Genomic DNA, 22,979 nt, shown 5'->3' with positions numbered 1-22,979 from the left:
CCAGAAAGCCATGCCAGAAACAAATTTCTTGCAGCTCTGGGCTGTTGATCACCCTTTTTCTGAGATGATGCCAAAGGCTGGGATGCTGCAGGCTCCCATTGCTTTGCTTTTCCCATGGCAGCTCACCGTCCCTCCACAGGCACCAGCAGTCCCAGCGAGTGTGCACCTGGGGCAAGGGCAGGAGCATCCTGCCCCAACTGGGACAGACATCTCCATCGCTCACCCCAAGCACCAAAACCCACCAGGCATCAATAACAATAGCTGCTGTGCTCCTTATTACTGCCATTGTAATGTAATGGCTCCTGAGACACCAGCTGCAACACAAGAGGAGGAGGCAGTGTAGGGGCCTCTGTTCCTGTATCAAAGACACGGAGGATTTCTCCTTTCATCTGCTCCGTGCAATGAGAGGAGCAGCTGGTGCCTCTCCCGATCCATCCCTGCCCCACCGCCTCCTGTCTTGGCAAACGTGCCCTGGCCCAGCCATCCAGCCGGGGCGTTAATTGGAGAGTGAAGAGGGTGGCAGGGAAGGGGAGAACCCGGACTCGGCAAGGCACAGCCACCGTCATTAACTTTTCACTGCGTCTGCCACTTCCTCTTAGGGAGAAAGGCTTTAAACGTCACCATTTTCTGCTTTAATGACCTAAGAAGCAGCCACATGCTGAGCAGTCAATCTAAGGATTGCAAGCCCAAGGCTGCGGAGGTTTCCAGCTCAGCCCTTGCACGTGGGGATTGCAAGAATGGACAGAGTCCTACAGGCCGGGGTGTCAGCTCCGCAAATATCCCCTTTCACTGAGCCCAGAGAGCCTCATGTGTCATGGGAGTCCCTTTTCAGGACATTTCCTCGGTGATTCGGCAAGCTCATGAGAAAGATGGGATCATTTCCCTGTGGGATCACACAGGGTCAGGAAGTGGGCTGGAGGAGGGAGCAGGGACTGCACGTCCCAGGCACGGACACGGTGTCAGTCCAGGGACCAGTGCAATGGCCACAATGTCCCACTCATCAGGAAGAGAACTTGAGACTTCTTCATTTAAACATGCTTGGTTTTTACCAGAAAAGATCCCGTTGATAAGCTCAAAATGCAGGAAATTGATGTAAAAACCTCAGTGGGAGACTGCATGAGTGGGAAAGGGATTTTACTTAATGCCATTTCCAAGATGTCCTTGTGCACTCACCGCCATGAGTGTCCAAGTGGGCTGGCCAGGATCACTTGTTCATGACAGAGGGGACATGGGACGTCAGCCAATGATCCTATCTCCAGCACTAGTGATAACAAATGGGCATTAACACCCTTTGGGAGGCAGCGGTGATTACAGGGTGATGTCTCCCCTCAGGATCTTGCTTACTTCAGCCCTTGCAGATCGTGGGCCAGGTTGCTGCCCACTGCTTCTTTTGTGTTCTCATTTGGCATGTTGATAGTTACAGCCTTCCTTCTGGAGGTCTTTCCCAGAACTAGCTCAACTGATGTCCTCTGCTGTGGGCTGTTCCCCCGGGCAGGGCAGAAAGGCTGGTTTTGCAGGATAGGTATGGAGGGAGAAGTCCAGGTCATAAGCTGTTTGCAGGGGGGGTCTGGTCTGTGCCCTGCGGGGAAGGAAGAACTAGTCCAAATTTCTACAGGCTGGTGAGGATTTACCATCTGCTGCTCCAAGGGGACCTTCAAACCACAACCTGTAGAGACCATTTCTTCAACATCTTGCTCAAAGAAAGGATTTATCAGAGAGGCAAACATAGTTTCATAGTGTTCATTAAAAGCTTTATCATCTATTTGGGTTTAGCATCAGCCTTAGTGTCTGGTGGTGAATAACTCAGGGACCACTGAGGCAGCTTGAGAGGCAGAAATTGGGTGACTGCACCATGAATGCAGATATGTAACTAGAAAACAAAGCTCTCTTTAATGCTGCCCAAGAAAGGAGCCACATTCTCTGGAAGGATTAATGGCAAGAGTAGCTCAGCCTGTGCTGGGCAGAGGGAATCACGTGCTCACGTCTGTCTGCTGGGGGTCTGACATTTTGTCTGCATAGGGACAGTTGGGTCTGGCTTGACGGATGGCCTTGCAGCGAGCTCCCAGAGCTACGTGTCTCTTTGGGCTGGATCCCTGTAATGAAGTCTGACAGCACCACTCAGATCTGCTCTCCTGCTCAGCATTATGTTAATGAGGGGGCAGATGAAAAAGAAAACTACATATATCTTATTTGCCTATTCAGGAGATAAATAAACAAGCTACTAACACGAGCGAGCAGTTTGGAAAGGCTGGTGCAGAACCTGTTGTCATATAGATAAGTTGGTGCAGCACATCACAACTCTTCTTGCATGTACTGGGTCACTGTTTTCCTTCCAGAAGCAGAAATATCTGCAAACAGCATGGACCCAGCAAACACGCCCCAGTCCCCACAAGCACATGAAAGACTGTGAATGAGTTTTGCATCTCCAACCAGGAGAAGAGGAATCACCATTTACCTGTCGAAGCACAGACCAGCTCTGAATGAAGAGATCCCGAGTTTCTCCAATCTGATGGCATCCAAAGGGGTCACTTCAGAAATTTGGAGACTCCTGAATCCTATTTTTTCCAAAGAAGTATTTTTGGTCAAGCCAGCCATTTCATACTTATGGCTTTGAGATTAATAAATCAGCATTTTCTGTGGGGGAAAAAAAAAAAAAAAAAAAATCACTGTCCAGCCCCAGTCATCCTCCTGCATCCTTGATCCCACTGAAGCCTACCAAATCCAGCAGACAGAAAGCACGAGCTGGAAGGATCCGCACCTCTACCGTGTGCCCACGGTGAGCTCACCAGACGTGCTCACCAAGCATCTCCTCATCTCCTGAATCCTGGGACACACCAACATCTTGGTCTTCTCCTTCCCCCTCCTGCACTGCTGAGGGTTACCTCAGCCATCCTCGTGGTCTGGCTCTCTGGGGCAGGAGTTGCTGAGTGCAGCCACGAGCCCCAGCCCTGTCCCTGCTGCACCTGCCGGGGATGGAGACCTTGGTAGCCCTTGATGCAGCCAACATGCGAGCAGACTGCTAATGCCAGAGGCTGTTCACAAGAATACATCCCTCAAGTGGTGACAGGGCCAATCAATATGGTGGCTGCTCTTTAGCAATCCCTGGCAGGGAGCAACAGCCCTCCCAGCGCTATCTGCCAGGCAGGCAGGCGGCCACTCATCTGCAGGATGGATTAGGGGACAGACTGATAACAGGTGGCTCTTCCGCCACCACTGCCACCCACACATAGAGATTGCAGCTGTGCTGCACAGCTGCAGCAGGGCAGCCTGGAAATAGATGGTGACGAGGCCACTCACACACACATAGAGATTGCAGCTGTGCTGCACAGCTGCAGCAGGGCAGCCTGGAAATAGATGGTGATGAGGCACAGGGACCAGGTCACACATCCCATGCATGCAGCATTACACCCACATGTGTGGCTTGGGGATATGCTGGAGGACAGTGTTGGCTTTCACAGGGCCCGCCTGATCCCAAGGCCCCATGGGGCCCCACGTGCTTCCTGGACACTGCACGGCACAGTGGGATAACCCACAGCTGCAGCTGTGCTGGGCCAGCAGAGCAGCCCTGAGCACACGGCAGAGGGCTCACAGCATGATGCCATCAGCATCCATCCATGCAAGTTGTGTGCAATCCCACTGTCAGCAGGAGGCAGATGAACACCAGGAAGCAGGCATCTTTGTCAGGAGAAAGAAAAGGTTTTAGCTCAGCACCCTGGGTTTAAACTGGCTTAACCTGTCTTGCTGCGGAGCCCAAACCAACCAACCCCTTATAACAAACCAAAGCTACAGAGATGTAGCCGGCTGGGCCAGGCACTGTTCCCCGAAGGTCCCATGTCCATCCCATTGAGCAATGGATCCAGGTAACTCCAGCACTCTGGCTGCACCTTCGTTCCTCAAAAGGCCCTGTGCGATGGTGCCACCTCTCCACAGGACTTGTTTTTTGTCTGCATGGACCACACGCATCTCTCCTGCCCCTGGCTGCACCAGTGCTTGGTACCCAAAACCCCTGCATGCCACTGAGCTGTGCTGGTCCAGGGACATGGCTCTTACCTGGGGCGTGTGACTAGGGCCAGCAACAGGGCCCTGAGGGATCACGCATGGCCAAGGGGGAGCCCAAGCAGCCCAGCAATCCTGCTGCTGCCCTGCCCCTGGGGCTTCTGTGGGCAAGATCCTCAGAGGAACCAGGGAAGAAGGGAGAGGAAAGATCTCCTGTTACCACCACACGTCCCGCTGGAGCAAAGGACCAAGGGCTTGACACAGAGTCTGCAGGGCTGGCAGCATACTCAGACAACCGCTCATGAAGCAGAGATGAGCCAGGGAAGGCAGCCAAGCCTGTCCCAGGAGAGCCCAGCCCTGCTCAAGAGCAGAAGCACGTCAGAGCCTCTTTGTTGTCTGCTGATGGGAGGGAGCATGATGGCCCCATGGAGATGCCACTGCCAGTGCAGAGCTTGCCGGGACACAATGCAGAGCTGCACAATGGAACCACATTGGCACAGTGGTGCAGGGCCAAGATGACTGGTATAGTCAGGACAGTGGTGGGAGCTTGCAAGGATGCTGTTTTCACATGTGCCGGGCTCCCAGGACAAACATTGCAGCACTGAGACAGAGCATTGGGAAGGTGCAGTCTCTGACCAAGTGAAAGCCTCTTCCTCAGTGGGGCAGATGGGGACGAGATGGGGTAGAGGGTGAACCAAAGCAATGGGACCAGCTCTGGAGACTGGGAGAAATAGCTGCATATGCTAAATGTTGGAAAACATCTCTCAGTCCAAGCCAAACCCCAAACCAGTGCCAATATGTAACAGAAATTACACTCCTGCCATTGCTGTGGCTGGGTGCAGGCAGGGAGCAGCCGCACCGACAGCACAAAGAGGTGCTCAGAGCAGGCCCTGCCAAGGAGCAGCCTTCAAACTGATAAGAGCTGCAAATAATGCCCAAGAGCTCTTCTGTGGCTCTTAGCAATCATAAAATTGTTATTATTTAGCAAAGATCCCCAGCTTTTCCATGTGCCACAGGATGGCACAGGCCATCCCGGTGTTTGTATAAGGGATCTGCTTCAGTGGAGAGGTATCAAGTGAAAATACTGTTAGATGGGACAGCTAAACTGCACCTGCATGGGAAAGTCTGAAACAGGCTCCTCCCCAGCATCCTTGAGCAGTCAGAAGCAAAATGCGTTGATTCTGGTGAAATTGCAGAAAATAGCTTAAATGCAACAGAGGTCCCTTGCACAACCCAAGCCAGAAGAGATGGTTTTGGATACAAGGTTTCCAGACCACCTTCTGCTGGAGAAGAACAGGCATCTTCCAGATCCAGAGCAGCACTTGGCTCCAGGGAAAGAGCCCTGGGAGCCCCGTCCCATGATGCTGGATCTCAGCCCCTCTGGGCTGTCTGCGAAAGCAGGGAAGAGGGAGAGCAACATGTATTAAGCAGATTAACTTTGTGCCAGAGTAGAAAGGCCATTGAAGCAGCTGCTGTGCCACAGCTGGAGCAGGGAGCCTGCCCTGAGCAAGGCGGACCTCGCTGCGATGCAGCAGGTATCATCTGACCCTCACTCGCTGGGTACCATGTCTCCCCCCATCATTTCAAAGAGACAAAGAGAGGAGACTGTCTCTTCCTCCTGAAAGATAAATGCCTCCAGATTGTAGCCACTCAACAGGTCCACTGAAATTCATCAGTTCTGACTTGAAATGAAAGCTGTAATAAATATCCCCATTGAATAGGAGATCAAAGGCAGATCATTAGAGCTCTTGGATTACCCAGTGAGAGTGCACTTCCATCAGCTGCTGTGCTGCTGGTTCCCCCGTGTCCAGAATGACCCCTTCAATGGTGGAGCTTTGACTCTAAAGAAAAGGACTATTTCCCTTGGAAGAGGTCTGGGCTGTGCCCCTCTCCTCTGCCCACCTCTTCCCTGACTGCTCTCAGACAGTTCTGCACAGCTCATGGCCACATCCTTGGCAGCCACGCTGGTACAAGCTGCTGCACAGCATAGAGGGGGACATTGCTCCACCACAGAAGACAGAGCAGAAGAGGTCGGTATTGGCCCAGCCCTCAGGGGAAGTTCTTCCCCACATTACAAACCTCCTGCATCTTCTTTCCAGGGAAGGAAAACCCTCCCCAAGCTCTGGGAACTATCCCAACTCAGTTGCCCTCCTTTAATTAAAGACAGACCTCAAGCTGCAAGGTAGAGCCCTGCAACACTTCAGTGGGACCAAGTGTCCGTACCACGCCAGCTCTGGAGAGATGTATAAGGACGTTGTGCTGATTTTCCACTCCACTCTGTAGTGAGTATCACTGAAGAGTTTGCTGACCTGTGCCCACGAAGGATCAGGAGCAATCCCTACCTCAGCCTCTCTAAACCCATTTGTTGGTAGCAGCCTACGACGCGGCCATGGTCTTCATGGGCTGCACAGGGAAAGTTGTCCCCCTTTCCTAAATCTGTGTGGGCTAACCCCTTCTCTCTGCTTGGACCATGAGATCCCAAACTCAGCCAGTCTCCTGTTCCCTCATTTCAACCTCAGTAGCCATCTTAGTGATACATCCAAGCTGGCATCTGGTTGTGGGTGCAGGGGAAGGTTGTGTAGCAGGAGCAGAAGGTAAAGGAGGCTTCAGACTGCAGTGACATCCTACCAGCCATACAGCTGCTTGTCCACCCTTCCTGGCTCCTTGGTCCTGGCAGGGATGATCTTCTCCCAACCTAAAGCTGATCTGGTGAGACAGTTGCACCTGAGCCAGCTGGAGGGATGCTAGAGAGCAGATACATCAGGGTTAACCCTGATTCTCTAAATGGTTTTATTTCTCTAACAGCATAAGGGAAGTTGGTCTTTCCCAATGCCCTGGCCTGTGGACCAACAGATTTTCACTAAAACAAGCTGGCAAACATCATCTGACATCCCTCACTCAGCACAAGGAGGATCCACCACTTTGTTCCAGGTCTGGGTGCAGCAGAGCTGGGACCGGGTTTGTGGGCTGCCTGCCCAGCAGTGCCTGGAGAGCCGGGGAGGACAGCTGAGGGACTGGCCCATGCAGAAGCCATACAGAGGAGTGAAGTTTATCTCAGTGCAAAATGTGTTGCACTTGACAGAGTGAATTTCATTCCTGGAGAGATTTTTTTTTTTTTTTTCCCCCACTGAGAGGTTTGCTGAGCTTAGCTCTGAAATGAGAGACCATAATAAGTCCATTAGCTTCAGAGGAGTTATCCTGAGCACACAGTTCGACCTGTGATCCCTCATTTTACAAAGGGCTAAACACGGAGAAGATGTAGCAGTGGAAGTAAGTGAGAGACCCTCTGCCATTTTACACACGGGAGGACTTGGCTGTGATATGAAAATCAGTACTGGGGGTGAAAGCAGGGTTACGTGGGACTTGTTTCACTGTCTGAAATGCGTGGTCCTGGCAATTGAGCTTCTCACATTACAGCTGCCCTTCTATACTGCAGGATGGGGTATGGGGTGTCTTACGCTAAAGGCTGTCTGGAGACACAAGGTAGATGTGTTGGGGGTGTCCCATGATGTGGGGAGTCCTGCAGTTGGGTGTCCTGTGATACACCCAACAACACAAGGTACAGGGTACCCCACAGTATGGGATGTCCTGAGGATGTGGGTGTTGACAGAGGACACCCAGCACCATGAAAAGAGGCACTTTGGCTTGATTTTTACTAGGTAACAGCCTGGCTGGCTGCAGGGAAAAGTCTGCAGCTGGGAAGAAAGCAGCAAAAAGGGTCCCAGTGCTGGGGCCCCGATAATGAATAAACAACCCTGCAATTTGTAGCTGAGCTGACAGTTTTGGAAGCCCATCTCATGCCTTTTGAAGTGCAAACTGGCACAACACCCCCCCATTGACCAGCTCACTGCCGAGAAAAACCCACAGCCTTTTGTGTCACCTCCATCGCAGGAGGTTTCCCGGACCCCTGAGCAAAGCCCCAGACGGACATTCGTGCAGATGAAACTGCTGAGCAAGATCAAACACAAACCATTCCCCAGGCTCCCCCCGCCTCCTCCAGCTGCCTGGATAATCCCCCAGACTGAAAGAGAACCTGAACCCTGAGTGGTTTAGTGCAACGGGAAACGGAGCTGAGCCCCCAAACCCTCTTTGTGCTGGGATAATGGTCACAGTGCCTTACACCCCTGCGCTGTCCCACTTCCCACCAGCACTGGCTGGGAAGATGAGCTCTGGAGCTGTCACCACTTGGAGCTTCAATCCAGCATAAACCAAACTTTTTGTTTAAGGTAGTAGTTAAAAAAAAAAAAAAAAAGCAGCGTATGTCTTTGATCTTGAATAAAGCTTTTATCACAGAGCCTTCAGTCCTGGTGAGCAAAGGGGATTATCTTTCTCTAGCACAAAAGTTCACCTCCTGGTGCAGGTCACGGGAGGAAGATTTCACTGGAGTGGGAGGCATTTTCTCCAGGGCATTCACCCCAAGTCCGGCAGGCAGCCGCTCCTAGGGAAAGCTTTTTATGAGCTAACCTACTGCCTGAAATCCTTTCAGATGCAAAGGAAAGAGAAAAAAAAAAAAACCCTCTGAAAGAAAGAAGCGGGTGCAAACTCCCTGACAATCGCTGCCAGCCTCATTTAGCAGGAGAGACCTCAGCCCAGCATCCTGCCAGCTATCCTAACTTCCAGCAAACAGCCAGGACTCAAAGAAGTCACTTGAGGCTGTGTCCTGACCCAAACCCCAGCCTGCATGCAGTCAAAGCACAGGCTGAATTTAGTGTTGCGCGGGGTATGGTCTGGGTCTGGCTGCTGGCTGTGCCCATGAAGCTGTTCCCCATGCAGGGCAGGCCGGAGCCACGAGGGTCATCTCTTTCCCCATCGATAGGTTCATACAAAAGGTGCTTGTTGCCCACACCACAGGTAATTGTTCTCATTATTGATGCACTGGGCAGCCTTCCTGCCTTCACCTCCCCTGCCCGTGCATCAGGCAGGCACTGCCGTATAACAGGATTTATCACCAGTGCCTGGAAGCTGCTGCCTGCTCCAAGGATCTGGCAAAGAGGTGGGGGCGGGAGGCAGCATCACCAGCATACTGTAGCCTGCTCCAGGAGGGCAGACGTGCATGGCAGGGCTGCCTGAGGCGCAGCACCCACCTCCACTCTCCGGCAAGAGTCGGGAGCCACAGGGAGCAGAGCGCTGCCGGCTGCCTCCATGGCTGCAGCTGGGAAGGAAGGGTGCGAGGAGGGGGGAGTGCCAAGTTCCCCTGCTCCTGGGACATTAATCGAAGTGACAAATATGCCTTGACATCAATTATGTTGCTTTCGTGTTCAGCCAAGAAGTAATTAACTTAAGTGAAGCAATTAGGTAAACTTATCAAGTGAGGTTTGCAGTACCTTAAGCAAACAGCTAATTGGGCTGTGAAGGGAGTGCGGACAAAAGGGGATGGGGACAACACACTCAAAGGGGACCTGGGGGTCCCCAGGGGCTGAGGCTGCCACAGCCATCAGTTCAAGGGGCAGATCCTGCAATGGGAACGTCTGGAGTGAAATATCTTTCCTCTCCTTTGTACCTCTGAAACACCCTGCATCCAGAGCAGGTCACACTCCGCCCCTTGCTGTCCCTCCTGCTTGTCTCAGGACACAGGCAAGAGGAAAAGACCCCAGGGGTCTCCTAAGAGCAGAGGTAAGAAATAAAGCGATCAATGGGGAACCCCACAGTGTACAAGAGATTCAGACACACAGGTCTCAAAGCGTTTGCTGATAATAGCAGGTGAGGCAGAGGATGGAGACGGACACTCAAGTGATGCTGGATTCCCTGCGGGGAGAGCAAAGACATGACTGTGTCTCGCTCCCAGCCTCCTACACCAGAGGAGCAAGAGAAAGGGTTGGGATGGTCTGCTGGGACAGATGGTCACAGGGCAGTGTCCCATGGGGAGGTGGGATGGTGGCATGGAGAGGGGTGCTGGGCTAGGAGCCCCCATGGCCCAGAAACGCTCCTGGAAGCCCCCCTGCTCCCAGGACCCATCACATTGTAAAAGACTTAAAACTCTGCAAAAGCTGCCTCAAGAAGAATGACAGAGGGTCAGAGCAGCCAAGCCACGTGCCAGCCTCCTGTCATGTGTGGAGATGGATGCCGTCCCCCCCAGGGCCAGCACCGCCTCCTCGGGCAGCGGGTGCATCCATGTGCCAGTCTGGGTTACGGTCACTTTTCAAAGACTCTTTAAGATTTTCTTCTCCATGGTGCATCTAGCCCATTTTCCTATCTTCCAAGCCAAGGAACTACTAAATCTTCAGATTTAATTTCCAGATTTCAGCAGAATCCATGGCACGAGCTGCTTTTAAAGTTTGCTAAGGTGTCGAATCAAAATGCAATATCATAAATCATTAATGCACCCCTGTGTCGCAATGAAGCTGGAATATTTTAATCACTGAATAATGAAGTCAATACTCACAAATCTCAGCTGTCATTAAAAGATCTGCGTGCCTCTGTGTGCTCAGCAGGAGAGGAAATCTTGCAAGTGGACTGGATTTGCCCGCTGGAGGTACAGCCAGGAGTACCACAGTGGCAGTGGGACACAAGGGGCTGGTTTTTGCAGCCCTGTTTTGTGATGGACAGTGAGTCAGCATTCTCTATGGTACCTGCTCTTTAAGCAGTATGATTGCTAAAAGAAAGAAAGTCAAGCTAACTCACTGTATGGTTCCTTGGTAGGAATAACGGTGAACTGAGCACATTACAGCTTGGACGAGTGAGGGGTTTTCAAAGTGAACACTACCAGGCTGCTTGCCTTGGTACCACGAGAGTTTTCTCCAGCCCCACTGAGGACAGACTGGAGCTAGGCCAGCACGGGAATGTCCTGTCTACTAGGTCAGATACCGTCCTGGAGCTGGAGAGGCCCTGGAGACAGCAGCGTGGAGAAAATCAGAAAGGGCAGATCCGGAAGATGGTGAACAGAAGGCAGAAGGGCAAAGTTAAAACAACTCTGCAAATGCTGGGACATGCCTGCAGGCAGCAAGAGATGCCGTGTCCCTGGCACAGATGGAGCATGTGGCTTGGAGCTGCAGCAACAGCACCAGGGGGGGAGGATGGTTGGCCCTGCCAGGGGAAAGGGAGACAGGCGTCAAGCATTACCGAGTAAGACCAGCTTCCTCGAAAAAAGGAAACGCCTGGAAGGACAGCATCAGGCTGGCAAACAGCCACAGCCAGCATGGAGGCCGGACACAAAGAGAGAGGTGCTGATACCTCTGCCTGCCCCCAGTTAGGGTGTTCACTGTGATGCACTACTCGGGTGTATAGTCCCACTGTTTATAGGACCTACCTCATGGTGTCTTGCACTGTGACAACAAGCCTGAGGCTCCAAAACTGCAACACTGGCAGGATGGGGCTGCCATCCAGCCAGATGTCTGCCAGATGTCTGGGTACTCGTGGAAACTGCAAGGTCAGATTAACATCACAAGGACAAGAGAGCAGTGTGGTCGAGGATGGGGGGACCCATCATTTTGGTACCTCCAGAGCTGGGTCAAAATCACATTCACAGTAAGATACAGCTGATAAGACCTGTAGGAAGTGGAAGAGGTCAGAAATCACCCCTTCATTTCTTCACAAAGGTAGAAGCAGTTGTAAGAGTGCTATTGCAGTGGGCACAGAGCCGCCAGACAGCCACCTGAACCACAGGAAACCTCCCTGGTTCTGGAAAGAGCAGGTCAAAGTGCCATGCCCCAGTCTTTCTGGGTCCATGGCATAACTGGGAGTCAGATATTCTTCCCCCAGGAGCCAGGTGAGACAAATTTCCACCCTGAGTTGCCCTGCTCCATCCCACCTTGGCACTAGGATTGCACTGAAGCCGACACCAAAGGTGTCTTGGGTTTGGTCCATTTTTTCTCTAGCAGAAAAATGGATGCAGCCCTCTTGAGTTTAGGGTTTGCTTGACATTGCTCTGTGCTGCAGTAGGGAAGCCCAGCCAAAGCCATGGACTCATTCCTCAGGTGAAAAATCAGAGATCTGCAAAAAAATTGCCATCACAGAACTGCAGAGTAGTTGAGGTTGGACAGAACCTCTGGAGATCACCTAGTTCAGCCCCCCTGCTAAAATTCTTACTGTACCTTTTTCCTCCCAACATCACAAAGCACTTGGAGATGCCACGCTGGTGTAGATGGTTCACACTGCAGGGTTTAACAGCACACAGAGGCACAGCAGGACATTCAGACAGCATCGTTCTATGGGTGACCATCAACAATGTCCAGCAGATATGACTTCTGATTTACCATGTTTGAGGCCATGACTTCACAGGTGGAGCATCCTGGAGAATATATGGCCAGTGCTGGTCCCCTGGACACAAGGGGCCTGGAGCAAGTCCTGCCAACTGACCCCTAAATTAATTTCAACCTGGACAACACTCATAGGCTTTGCAAGAGTGGAACAGGGTTTGGTACTCCAACAAGGACGACCTAAACATTTACTTAAAAGCTGAGGGGGCTGCAGTCCTCCAAAGGGATTTCTTTCCCCATCAGGCTGCTGCAGAAGCGCTTGTGTGAGTGGCCGAGGATTTTCACCTTTGGAGCATGAGACTGGTCACTTCTGAAGAGGACCCTGAGTGAGCTGGACCAGCGTGGCAAATCCCATTTCCTCATCGATTTTCTTGAAGGATGCTATGGAGGAAGCTGGGTGAATGTATTTGTGTGAGCAAGGGATATTAGAGAGTCGTGCAGTGAGATTATAACCAATACTGAAGGTCGTTCTCTCCTAAACCCCTCTTTTCAGGCGTTAACAACTTAAAAAAAAAAAAAAGAAAGAATTCTTTGTGGTGGAGATGTCTCAGGCTTCGTCACAGACGAAAGGGGTTTGGGGGGAAAACTGAGAGGAAATCTCCGTGGATGTGTTCTGCATTATCGGAGCTTGGGAAAAAAAAAAAAAAAAGCAGGGGGGAAAGCACTCCCTGTTAATACCGTTTGTCATAATCCTCTTCTTCCATCATCCTGCCCAGCAACAGCCACTCCGCTCTGCCACTACTCTTCCTACGAGACCAGGCGCTGATGCAGCGTCATGTGAGCACCCCCCTGCACTCCCCCTTTCCCGCTGGAGCCATCTAGAGCAGAGCAGGTAGGTGGACGAGGGCACCCAAGTATGCCTGTGAGATGCCCTTCAAGACCATCCCTTGGGCAGGCAGCTGGAAGATCCTGCCCCCCCTTCCCCACTGACTCCAGGGGAGAGTTTCCAGGCTGGTACCCTTGTGCTCAGCACCAATGGGGCCGGCTGGAGATGCCAGGACAAGGCAGGAGGCACTCGGTCTCAGCAGACAATTATTCTGGCCACACTTGCACAGGGTTGGGAGGGGAAACCTGGTCCAGGTCTGCCCAGCCCACGCAGCCCCACGTAGAGAGCATGGAGGAAGACCTGCAAAGAGAGCTCACTGAAGGCAAGGAGGGACACGGCATGGCGGGCAGAGCCAGAAGAAAATGGAGCAACCCACTGATGAGCAGAAACTTGCCCCAAACAAATGAGACCAGAGGATGGGGACAGCTCCCCGCAGCGCAGGGAGGGAGACCTCCCCCAGCCCTCATCACAGGGACCCGCAAGCCAAACAGCTTCTGCAGGTTAAACTGCTAGGCTCCAGCCCCCAAAGGCCTGTTTGGGGCCTCCAGAGCACCAGCAGCGTGTTTTTCCCCCCAAGACACTACCCGTCAGCCCTGCAGCATGGTGCAGTGGGCTCAGGGAGGGCAAAGGGCCAAGCCAGCAGAGGTGCTCTGGGATCAGGGAGTGCAGGAGATGCCAATGTCTGAGCCCTAAGGGCCCAGCCAGCGTCCCCAAGGATCAGGCAGGTCCTACAGCCCCTGCTGAAGCCCATTACCAGCTAGGGGCTGCATTCATGCCCCTGACCTGCAGCCATTGATCCCAACTGCTTTCAGATTCTTTCTGCTTCCTATCACAGGCAACAGCCCGGCTGCTTTCACATTGAAACCAACACCAATTAGTCCCCCCTCGAATTACAGGTCTTAGTAATCTTCCCCCCCGCCAGCCCAGGGGAAGGGATTGTTCCCAACAGGAGACCTCTCTCTGCAAGCACCTGGCATGAGCACAACCCCAGGAATGGGCTTGTGACACAGAAAAAGGAAATTGTGTTCGATCACTTTGGCAAGGTGAGCCGCCTGCTCCCTGGAAGGGAAAGGGGAGCTCATGGTCCCTGCCGGGGCTGCAGAGCTTTGGCAGGGGGAAAGCAGCCGGGCAGGCTGCAGAGGCAGGAACACAGCAGTCGGCAGCATGCCAGGCTGTCCCGGGGCTGCGTCCCATGTCTGCTCGGGCACGCGGCTGTGTGGGGACATGGCTGACACATGGAGGAGCACAGGGACCCTGCTCACCCCATTGCTTCCCAGAGCTCCTCCAAGATGCTCAAAATAATCTCTCAGGCGTTTGCAATTCTCTACCAAGTGCTGAATCATCCTTCTGCAATGTTTGCATTAAGCATGCCGGAGCGGTAGAGACTTTTGCAGTGAGAAAGGGGAGGCGGGGGACAGGTACGGACACACAAGCAATGAGAAGTATCAGCAGTAATACTCTCTCTGTGCTACCTGCTCTGCTGGCCCTCCTAAGACTAAGTGGAGGAGGGGACAGAGCCTGCCAAAGCTTGGCAGTCGCCTGTGTGTATCCCAGAGGGACACAGGCAGGGTTTGGACACACAGCAAGGCTGATGGTTTGGTTTCTTCAGCATGAAAGTTAAGTCACTGTGAACCCCCAAAGCAAGTTCTACCTGTCCTCATCCTCCACTAGAGCTGCAGGCAGACCCAACCCCAACTGTGCAAAGCTTTTGGGATCCCACATCCAATCACCTACCACAGGGTCCCATCAGCTGCATCAGCTCCTGGTCAGCTATATCACCGATAATCTGAACTAGCCCATCAAGCAAACAGCAATGCCTCACCTTTAAAAAGGAAAAGCCCTCTCAAACCACTGAGAAATGGATAAGTAAAAATGGTTTATTTATTTAGACTTTCAATAAAACTTTGACAGTATCCTGCACTGGGGGATTTAAAATCTCACAACCTACCCCAGTTACGCACAAGGACACCAGAACTTTTGTGTGTTTAACAGATCTACAGAGATGTGGCAGATAGCAGAGGATTATCTGGGTTAGTCGATGAAAGAGGCTGTAAGAAGCTGCAGAGGGAATTCACTGCTAACAGAGACCAGTTTTGCTGCAAGGGAAACGTAGTGTTGATAAATGGAAGTTCATGCATGCCATAGGGATCATCTGACCTACTCCTGCGTATCACCAAATTCACTATCATCTATAACCATGCTGGAAAAAGCCCTGTGTGTCACTGGACAGCTCAATAACAGCTATTAAATGCTCAGAGACAAAGAAACAACTTAAGGTTTGAAGTGCAATGGGCTAAACAAATGTAATATTATTATGGCATTAAGTATCAACTGACAGGGCAGCCCTGCTCTAAATACTGTCTCTACTGTAGCCTCTGAGCTGGAAGAAATGAAAACAACACAAGCTGGATAAAGTTGGATGACCCACATGTTTGTAATTGCCAAGGGGTCCTTCCAGCCTTCCCACCCATCTTCCACCCAGCACAGAGCCCTCCTTTCAACTCCTGCAGAAGGCCAGAATGGGAGTTATTTACCAGCAGCTAGAGACTTTCCAGATGTGCATCCACATGTAGTCTCTACACACAGCAAAGCCCTCCATGGGGCTCAGCTCATGGCAAGCATATGTTGAGATGTACCATCTCCGTGGGATGAGCTTTGGGGAAGATGCTCTGGGTGACGACAGACTAGGTGAAGGTGAGTGGAAGGCTGGGGTGAACCTGCAGGGAGACCTTGTCCAGGTGAAGCACAGCAGAGTGGAGGGATGAGGGTGTCTGGCAAGGACTGGAGCTCAACTCTTCCCTACCAAAGTGCTGGCCAAGAAGGCCAACACCATGGAGTAGGTGGCATATGGCCTTGGCCTCCGTGGGCAGAGAAAGCCAGATTCACATGTCAGGGAAAGCCATCATCATGCCTGTTAGCAGGTTCAGCACAGCTGGAGGGGCACAGATTATCTCCACAGGCAGTTTGAAACCTGAGGCAGGGCTCTGCTCACCTTATTACAGCCAAGAGGAGGACAGCAAACTCCATCTCCGGCAGGAAGCGTCCAGTGGCTGGAAGACCTAGGGACTGAGACAATTTTGCACAGCACCAAGCTAGATCTAATCTATCTGGACAGACCCATTTGTTGGCAGCTACTTTGTGCCCCAAGCAAGGATGTGTACAACAGACCCATCCTGGCCAGCCCTCCTCATCTGCAAGAGGCTCCAGGGCCAGTGGGAGAAGGTCTGGGAAGTACAGAGAAGAACACAAGCAGACAGCCTGCCCAGACCAGGCTTCCCATATGCTGCAGGGCTCTAAGTATCCCTGATCCAGGGGATGAAGGAAATATCTGCCAACAAACTTGACCCTGAGCTCCCCGGGAACAAGACAGGGACTGACTGCTCCTGTTAGAAGTGAAAAGGTCACTGTCTGGACTGCCCTTAACGCTGGGCATCTCAAGGGTGTCCAAGCAGGGAAGGGAAATAAGGCAAATCTAAGCATTTGTGCTCTGTACAGATGGACCCTTACTAGTGATGATGCCCTTCAGCACTTTGCCTTTGCTAGAGTACAGAGACAGGAGTGAACACAGTCCCCCAGCATAGTGGGGTGAAGGCTGCCACCAGGTCACCCCTTAGCCACACCAAGCAATTAGAGCTTCTTTGTTCTCGTGCAATAAGGCAGATTTTCCAGCTCTTGACTTGTACTGATAGTTGTTTCCTGCAGAGCCTTCAATTTGTCATTTACTTGTCATACACTGCTGTGGGTGAGCAGCTGTATGGGAATGACATCCAGTTGCAGCAATGCTCAGAGCAGTGGGCAGCAGTAAACACCTCCCAACTTCTGCCAAAAGCAGCCACTAAAGGCCCCAAACGTTGCTCACAGCTCCACACGCCTCCGGTTATGACCAGCAGACCTCAGGATGCTTTCAGACATCCTGACCACAGTCCCCCCCTCTCTCCACACGGCCAGCATCACGTCTTCCCAGATATGCAGCCTGACATTTAGCAATGCTAAGATGCACACAGCTTGACTGCGCCCGCGTGCCAGGCAATTTGGATCCCCACTGCTCCTTATTGCTCCTCCAGCCTCTGTCTTGCTCACACGCTTTGCCGGCAAGGACTTTGTTTCCTTGCAAGTCACAGAAACAGGTGCCATGGTCCAACCCATGGGTGCTTCCCAGCCCTACTCCTGTTTGTAGATGAAAGCTATATATAGCAACTTAACAGCAGGTGCTATGCAGCATCCATGTGTGTCATATTAAATGGACTAAGAGCTACACTTTATCAGGTTTGCTTAAATATGATTAGAAACCTGGGCAGATTTCCTGCTTTGAGTGATCATAAATGGTGCAGGGAAGGCAAAGTGAGAACTTCTGCTTGCGCTCTCATCATGTGCAAAAGGCTGGCTGGAGACCCAATAAAAGGAATTACTGTTTTAACTCAGGAAATTAGGAATCGTGGCGACTTACTGCAAGGAGGCACCATACAGCTGACTGTGCTGGGGGATTAGATGTATTAACCAATGCTGGAGAGGCAGCCGAGCCCCCTCCATTAGCCAGCCTGCTCCTCCCCATTACAAAAGGTTACTGAGCCCATCTCCCAGGGAAGCACCTCAGCTCTCACTGTCTGCAGCAAACCACTGATATTCGGGAGAGGGAATTCCCTCTGGCTGCTGAAGCATCTCATCTCTGTCCTACGAAACACCGCTCAGCATTTGCTGAGCTGGAGGCCGTTGAAAACATCGCTTCCCTTTTCCAGTGCTTGAATTTGCTGGGGACTTGCTGGCAGCCTGCCAGACCAATAATGAAATCTGCCAAGACATCAGCATCAGCCAGGGCGCAGGGGCTGCCAGGGCTTGCCCGACTCACAGAGGGTTTTAGACCGCTGGTACCTGCTCTTCTCTTCCTTTCCCCCAGGAGAGGCTTCAAGCTATGTCCGACTCCCCCATGCTCCCACCACCTCCATTCCTCACTCCTGGGCAAGGCAGCATTATCTTTGCACCTAATCACAGATGGGTTGGATTTAAAAAAAAAAAAAAAAAAAAAAAAAAAAGCCCAGAGCACAGAATTTACATATACTGTGTTAAAATAACACCTTGGAGCTGCAAAATTACACTTTGGGTTGGGAAATGCCAAGTAAGGGCTGCTCACAGCTGTTGCCACACCCAGGAGCACCCTGCCTTTTTCCAAAGGATCCTTCAGTGAACAGGACAGACACCAGGTCAGAATGAAAGTTGTGCAGAAAACAGACATTTCCTAACAGTCATAAGCTTAATCCTGCACCCTAAATCGCACCAATTAATGCATGGAGATATATAAAACATTAACTGATCTAACATCCTCCATGGGATATTACTCCCCAGGCTTCTGTTACAGACACTCTGCCCTTTTTCCAAAAGCATCTGGCACCTGCAACAGGAGGACACAGCGAAGGGCAGAACGGTCCCATGCTCCAGCCTGACCCGACAACAGCTTCTCCACTTCCTTACAGAGGATGGCACCAAGGTCAAGAGGGACACAGGATACCACCAAAAAACCCAATGGGTCACCCAGCACCTGGGATAAGACCTGCAAAAATCACATTTTCCTTCCAATCAATTGCTTCACATGACACTCTGTAGCTACATCTTTCATTCTCCATGTTTTATTTTTACAGAGGAAAAAAGAATATGCAGCATAACAAGAAATCACTAGTGATCAGCATCTTCAGCGTTGTGCACCAGACCAGGATGTGCCCTGGGAAACGCATCTCCCTTCTGGGTAGTACATAGGTGTTGCTAACACTGCAATTTGCTCTGACGTGCATATTTCATCCATCAAGAAGGAACTGGAATGTGGGGATCCGAGTTATTATCTCCTCATAATGATACAGGAGATGCTTGATGGTCTCTGTACAGCTGCAGACCTCTCACTGGGTGTATACTGCTGGCAGGACTGCCAAGGATACATCCACACAGGCTTTTGCAGGGCACAAAGGCAGGAGAGATGGCCCTAAACAGGAGAGGTGAGCCTGAACTGTGCCTGATGTGTGATCTACACTGTCCTCCTTCAACTGTGACAACACTCAGTCAACAGCCAAGGATCAAATGGATCAAAACCAAAATGTATCACTTGCATGCTCTTCCCTAGCTAAGCTCCCGCTGCCTTACAAGAGGGCTACAAAATAAGGCAACTTCTCCCCAAACCCTGCTAAATCTTTACTCTTCCTCCAGAGTTTTTCAGGAACAAAGGGAGATCAGCTTCACCTAGTGCTCCCTGCAGACAGTGACTCCCAAATGAAGGCTAGGACATCTGCAAAGCATCACCTGGACAATACAACCCCTGCTCCAGAGCACTCATGGAGCCTGTGCAGGATTTCCACAGCTCCCAGCCCCCACAGAGCCAGAAAAGAGTGAACAGCTTCCATCTCCACCAGCCTGCAGGATAAAATCCACCACTTACCTCCCAACATATCTGCTCTGAGACCATCAAGACATACTTGCTTGTTCTGTCATTATCCCCATGCTCATCCTAAGCACCACACACAGCTCTTCTGTGTCCAGGCAGGCATGAGATGGTCTCCAGCAGTTCCCCCTCTGCTCTTCTCCTGGCCAAGGGGGATCTCAGGCTTTTTCACTGCTTCACCTCAGTAACAGATGTATTTTACCCTCTCCACATGCGGCCACAGCCCAGTTTCAGGTTCTTCTTTTTAAGCAATGATATCCAGGGTTTGGAGGTGTCCTGTCCAGGGCTTCGAGTTGTCCTCCAGCTTTGCAGTGGCTCAAGGGCTCTCCACACCTGCCAGCCCAGGAGCTGAGGAAGGCCTGGGAAGGCTAAGAGGAGCTTCAGCAAAGGTGCAGAGGCACCTGGCCATTAGCACTAATCCTCAAGACTTTGAGCACCATCTCCTGGTCATTCCTGGACTCAGTGGCAACTTAACCTCATGCATCCCCCACTTCACCATCACCTCAAAGCCTGGGGGACAAACCGTGCATGCAACCAAGGAAGAGAAAGGTGGGAGCCCTTCAAGACATGTGCAACGCTTCAACGGGGTCATATGCTTGCTGCCACACGCACACAAAAAAAGCCATGCAGAACATTAGCTCCACCAAGCCCCTCTCCTGGGAGCACCCCTTGCTGTTCACTTCTCTCCGAGTTGTAATAGGAACAACAAAATATCTCACTGGCACAACCACCTTGGCATGCTCCTGTGTGACCATCTCTGACTGGTGGCTGTGAGCAGCCAGCACAAGATGCTGCTGGAAAACTCCCATCTGTTCATCTCTCGTGCTCTCGCGGCTCTGGGCAGCGTGATAAAACGGGTGCTGCTCACTGCAGGGTCTCAGGCTGCAAGATGCGGTGGGGATCACCGCTCAGTATGTAAATATTGCAGTGGCAGAGTTCAACCTTTTGGCATGAGGGAAAGGAAGATAAATGCTACCAGTCCCCTCAGAGCCACAGGAACCCTGCATCTATCTAATTGCACTTCATAATGGATTCAGCAAACCATTAATTATCAGATTATATTTTAGGAAACTGCAGATAAAAAAGCTTTATGAAATTTAGCCTTAAAGGGGCCGGTATGCTGCAATGAAGCTGTTGCATCGTGCTGGCACCAGAGCAGCAAACTTTACAGTAGGTATCTGAATGCATTTTACAAAGCAACGCCCTGTGTGCCACGGGGAACATCTATGTGCAGTCACAGCAGCTATTGCACACTCAGACAGAAATGCCTTCATTAGTTCCAATCCACTGATACCAGTAACGAGGGCCCCTGGCATGCAGGCACAGCTCCTTCTCCTTTCTCAGATGTGGCAGCTTCAGCACGTGCTCAGTGAATTAGAGGAGGCGTGGGAGATCTCAGGGCTGTTTGCTTGCAAAGAGGATGTGGATGCCCAGACCTGCCTGTGACCCCTCTTTGTAATGGACAGTCACAGCAAAAACATGGATGGGATCAGACCTGTGCTACACAAGATATTACCTAAACAGCTCCAAAGCCATTTAGCACAACTCCCAAGAAGTCTCTGCTTGAGCAGAGAGGCCCAAATGTCAGCTCTGCGCTGGAAGAGTTTTCTAGCTGGCACAACAGGCAGCACAACAGTACATGGGAGAGCAACAGAAGAAACAAAGCAGCCCTTACTCACCCTGCAAAGCAGCAGATACCTGTGAGCACATCACTGATTCAGCCATAAAAATCTCCACCTCGAATTCTCAGGACAGCTTTTTCTTTGGTTTCACATACCCATACCACCCCAACTTTGTCCTGCACTAGTCTGCTCTCTTCCACTCTGTTCACAGCAGTGGAGGAACACACATGAACACACCATATTCCCATCTTTTCCTCTGCTTCTTTATTTCTCTTGAGCCGGAAAAGATGGGTGGTCCAGCTCACCTGAGCTGGCAGCTGCTGACTGCAGGGAGACTTCCCAGGCCCTTGTGAATGTCTACAAATCTCTCCTGTCCATGGCCATGCTGTCCTTGCTGCATGCCATTTCTTTCGCAGTGACGCATAGCCAGGGTTGCTTTCCCAAAGAAACCCTGAATCTCCCTGCTGGAGCAGCACATTGAGGTACAGCTCCTGAATGAGTCTAGTGGATACCAGGCGCCATGCACAGGCACCTTCCACACACTCTTACTTGGCCTCTTCACAAATCAGAGTGACTTTGTCATCAAATAAGTCCTCCATAGTCACTGCCACCAGCTCGGAGCCAGTTTGGCTCGCTTGGGATTCGGGCAATGTCACAAAGACTTGGGAGCCAGCGAGTTGGGCGTCGTCGAAAGAGATGATGTGCTCTGCTGCTCCTTCCTCCGATGTCTGAATCACCTGCATGGAAGATGACCTGAGGGTCAAACACTTACAGCACCACTTTCCCCACAATCACGTTGCTACCCATATCTTTCCCAGCCCCAGCTCCAGTAATAACATTTAGCTTCACACCAGAGGTCTGCAATTACAATAGGCGTGAGACTAATGGGAAACACCAAACCACACACACCAATGATGCAAGAGAAGAACGGAGAGTAATTTAAATATTTCTCTCCACAAAATTGCTATAATTTAGCTCCACAAGCAGTCATAGACAATAAACACTCTGTGATTATCCACTGGAGGAATGCCAGCCCAGGGAATCTTGCACACTGGGCTCCCTCATCCAGGGAGCTGTTCTCCACTGATGGCTGAGGTACTAAAGAGCAAGAGTCTGGGTTCAAGCCTAGCATTTGTCCTGCAACAAAACAGCTATAATCTCACAGGGCATGTCATCTGGGTTCTAATAGCCTCTGAGTAACCAGGCACCTCTGCACACACTGTCAGTCCCTCATCCTCGGCTCCTGAAAACCAGGACTGAGCTGCTTCCCCTCCAGCAAGCCCGCCCCACACTAGCACAGAAATCCTAGAGCACTGTGGGCTGAAGGTCTTGCATCCTGGACCCCTCTAAGAAGGGGGAATTGGGGAGCAGAAGGGGTGACAGGAGCCACAGGGTGGATTTGGGAAGAATAAGAGGGTTGGAGAGGGAGGTTGGATGAACAACCGCGAGGGCTGCAGCACAGAGCAGTCTATACCTGCACAATCTGGGCCGTGGTGGCTTGGGAGAAGACCGCCTTGGGATGCTCAGCACTGTAGTGCCCCTCCAGCTCGCCCTGGGAGGGGAAGAGCTCCCCACAGAGCTTGCAGGTGAAGGTGCTCTCTGTCTGCTTGAAGTGCTCGCTAGTGACGTGGTTCTGCAGGGCCCCTGGGAAGCGGAAGAATGCTGAGCAGTACAAGCAGCAAAACAGCTGGGAGCCTGCAGGGAGAAGCACTGCCCTGAGCCTGGGCTGCGATGGCCAGGGTCAGCCCAAGGGCACAGGGAGCTGCAAATAGCCAGGACACACAGCGCTGAAACCCACCAGGGACTCAGGGCACAGCATGTGCCAGTGTCCCTTCTCTTGGCTGCACCACTATCTGTCAAACAGTTTGTGGCCGTTCAGATCTGATTCAGCTCTAGCTCCCTGCAGCACTGGCATTCTG

General features: G+C 51.7%; 1 protein-coding gene and 1 long non-coding RNA gene across 13 annotated transcripts in view; both read right to left on the bottom strand.

The window, feature by feature from the left end:
• Window positions 1-1,023: 1,023 nt before the first annotated feature.
• LOC115343031 lies at window positions 1,024-3,233 on the bottom strand. Its single transcript, XR_003923981.2, has 2 exons — window positions 2,456-3,233; window positions 1,024-1,579 (listed from the first exon to the last, which is right to left on the bottom strand). It is a non-coding gene; the product is annotated as an uncharacterized LOC115343031 (long non-coding RNA).
• A 15,383-nt stretch (window positions 3,234-18,616) lies between these two features.
• The window catches only part of ZBTB40 (zinc finger and BTB domain containing 40), a 43,168-nt gene continuing 38,805 nt past the window's right edge, over window positions 18,617-22,979 (bottom strand). For 10 of the 12 annotated variants that reach the window (XM_041124249.1, XM_041124248.1, XM_041124247.1 and 7 more), the window contains 2 exons: window positions 22,535-22,755; window positions 18,617-21,797 (listed from right to left, as the gene is read on the bottom strand). In XM_041124249.1, the coding sequence (XP_040980183.1) occupies window positions 21,606-21,797; window positions 22,535-22,755 (413 nt within the window). In that variant the 3' untranslated portion in view covers window positions 18,617-21,605. Of the gene's footprint in view, window positions 21,798-22,534; window positions 22,756-22,979 lie in introns of those variants that run through there. The other 2 variants (XM_041124253.1, XR_005932663.1) reach the window with 2 other exon arrangements.

Source organism: Aquila chrysaetos, chromosome 6 (assembly GCF_900496995.4).
Source record: "Aquila chrysaetos chrysaetos chromosome 6, bAquChr1.4, whole genome shotgun sequence".
Classification (NCBI taxonomy): Eukaryota; Metazoa; Chordata; class Aves; order Accipitriformes; family Accipitridae; genus Aquila; species Aquila chrysaetos.
This window is presented reverse-complemented; position numbering and strand designations above follow the sequence as displayed.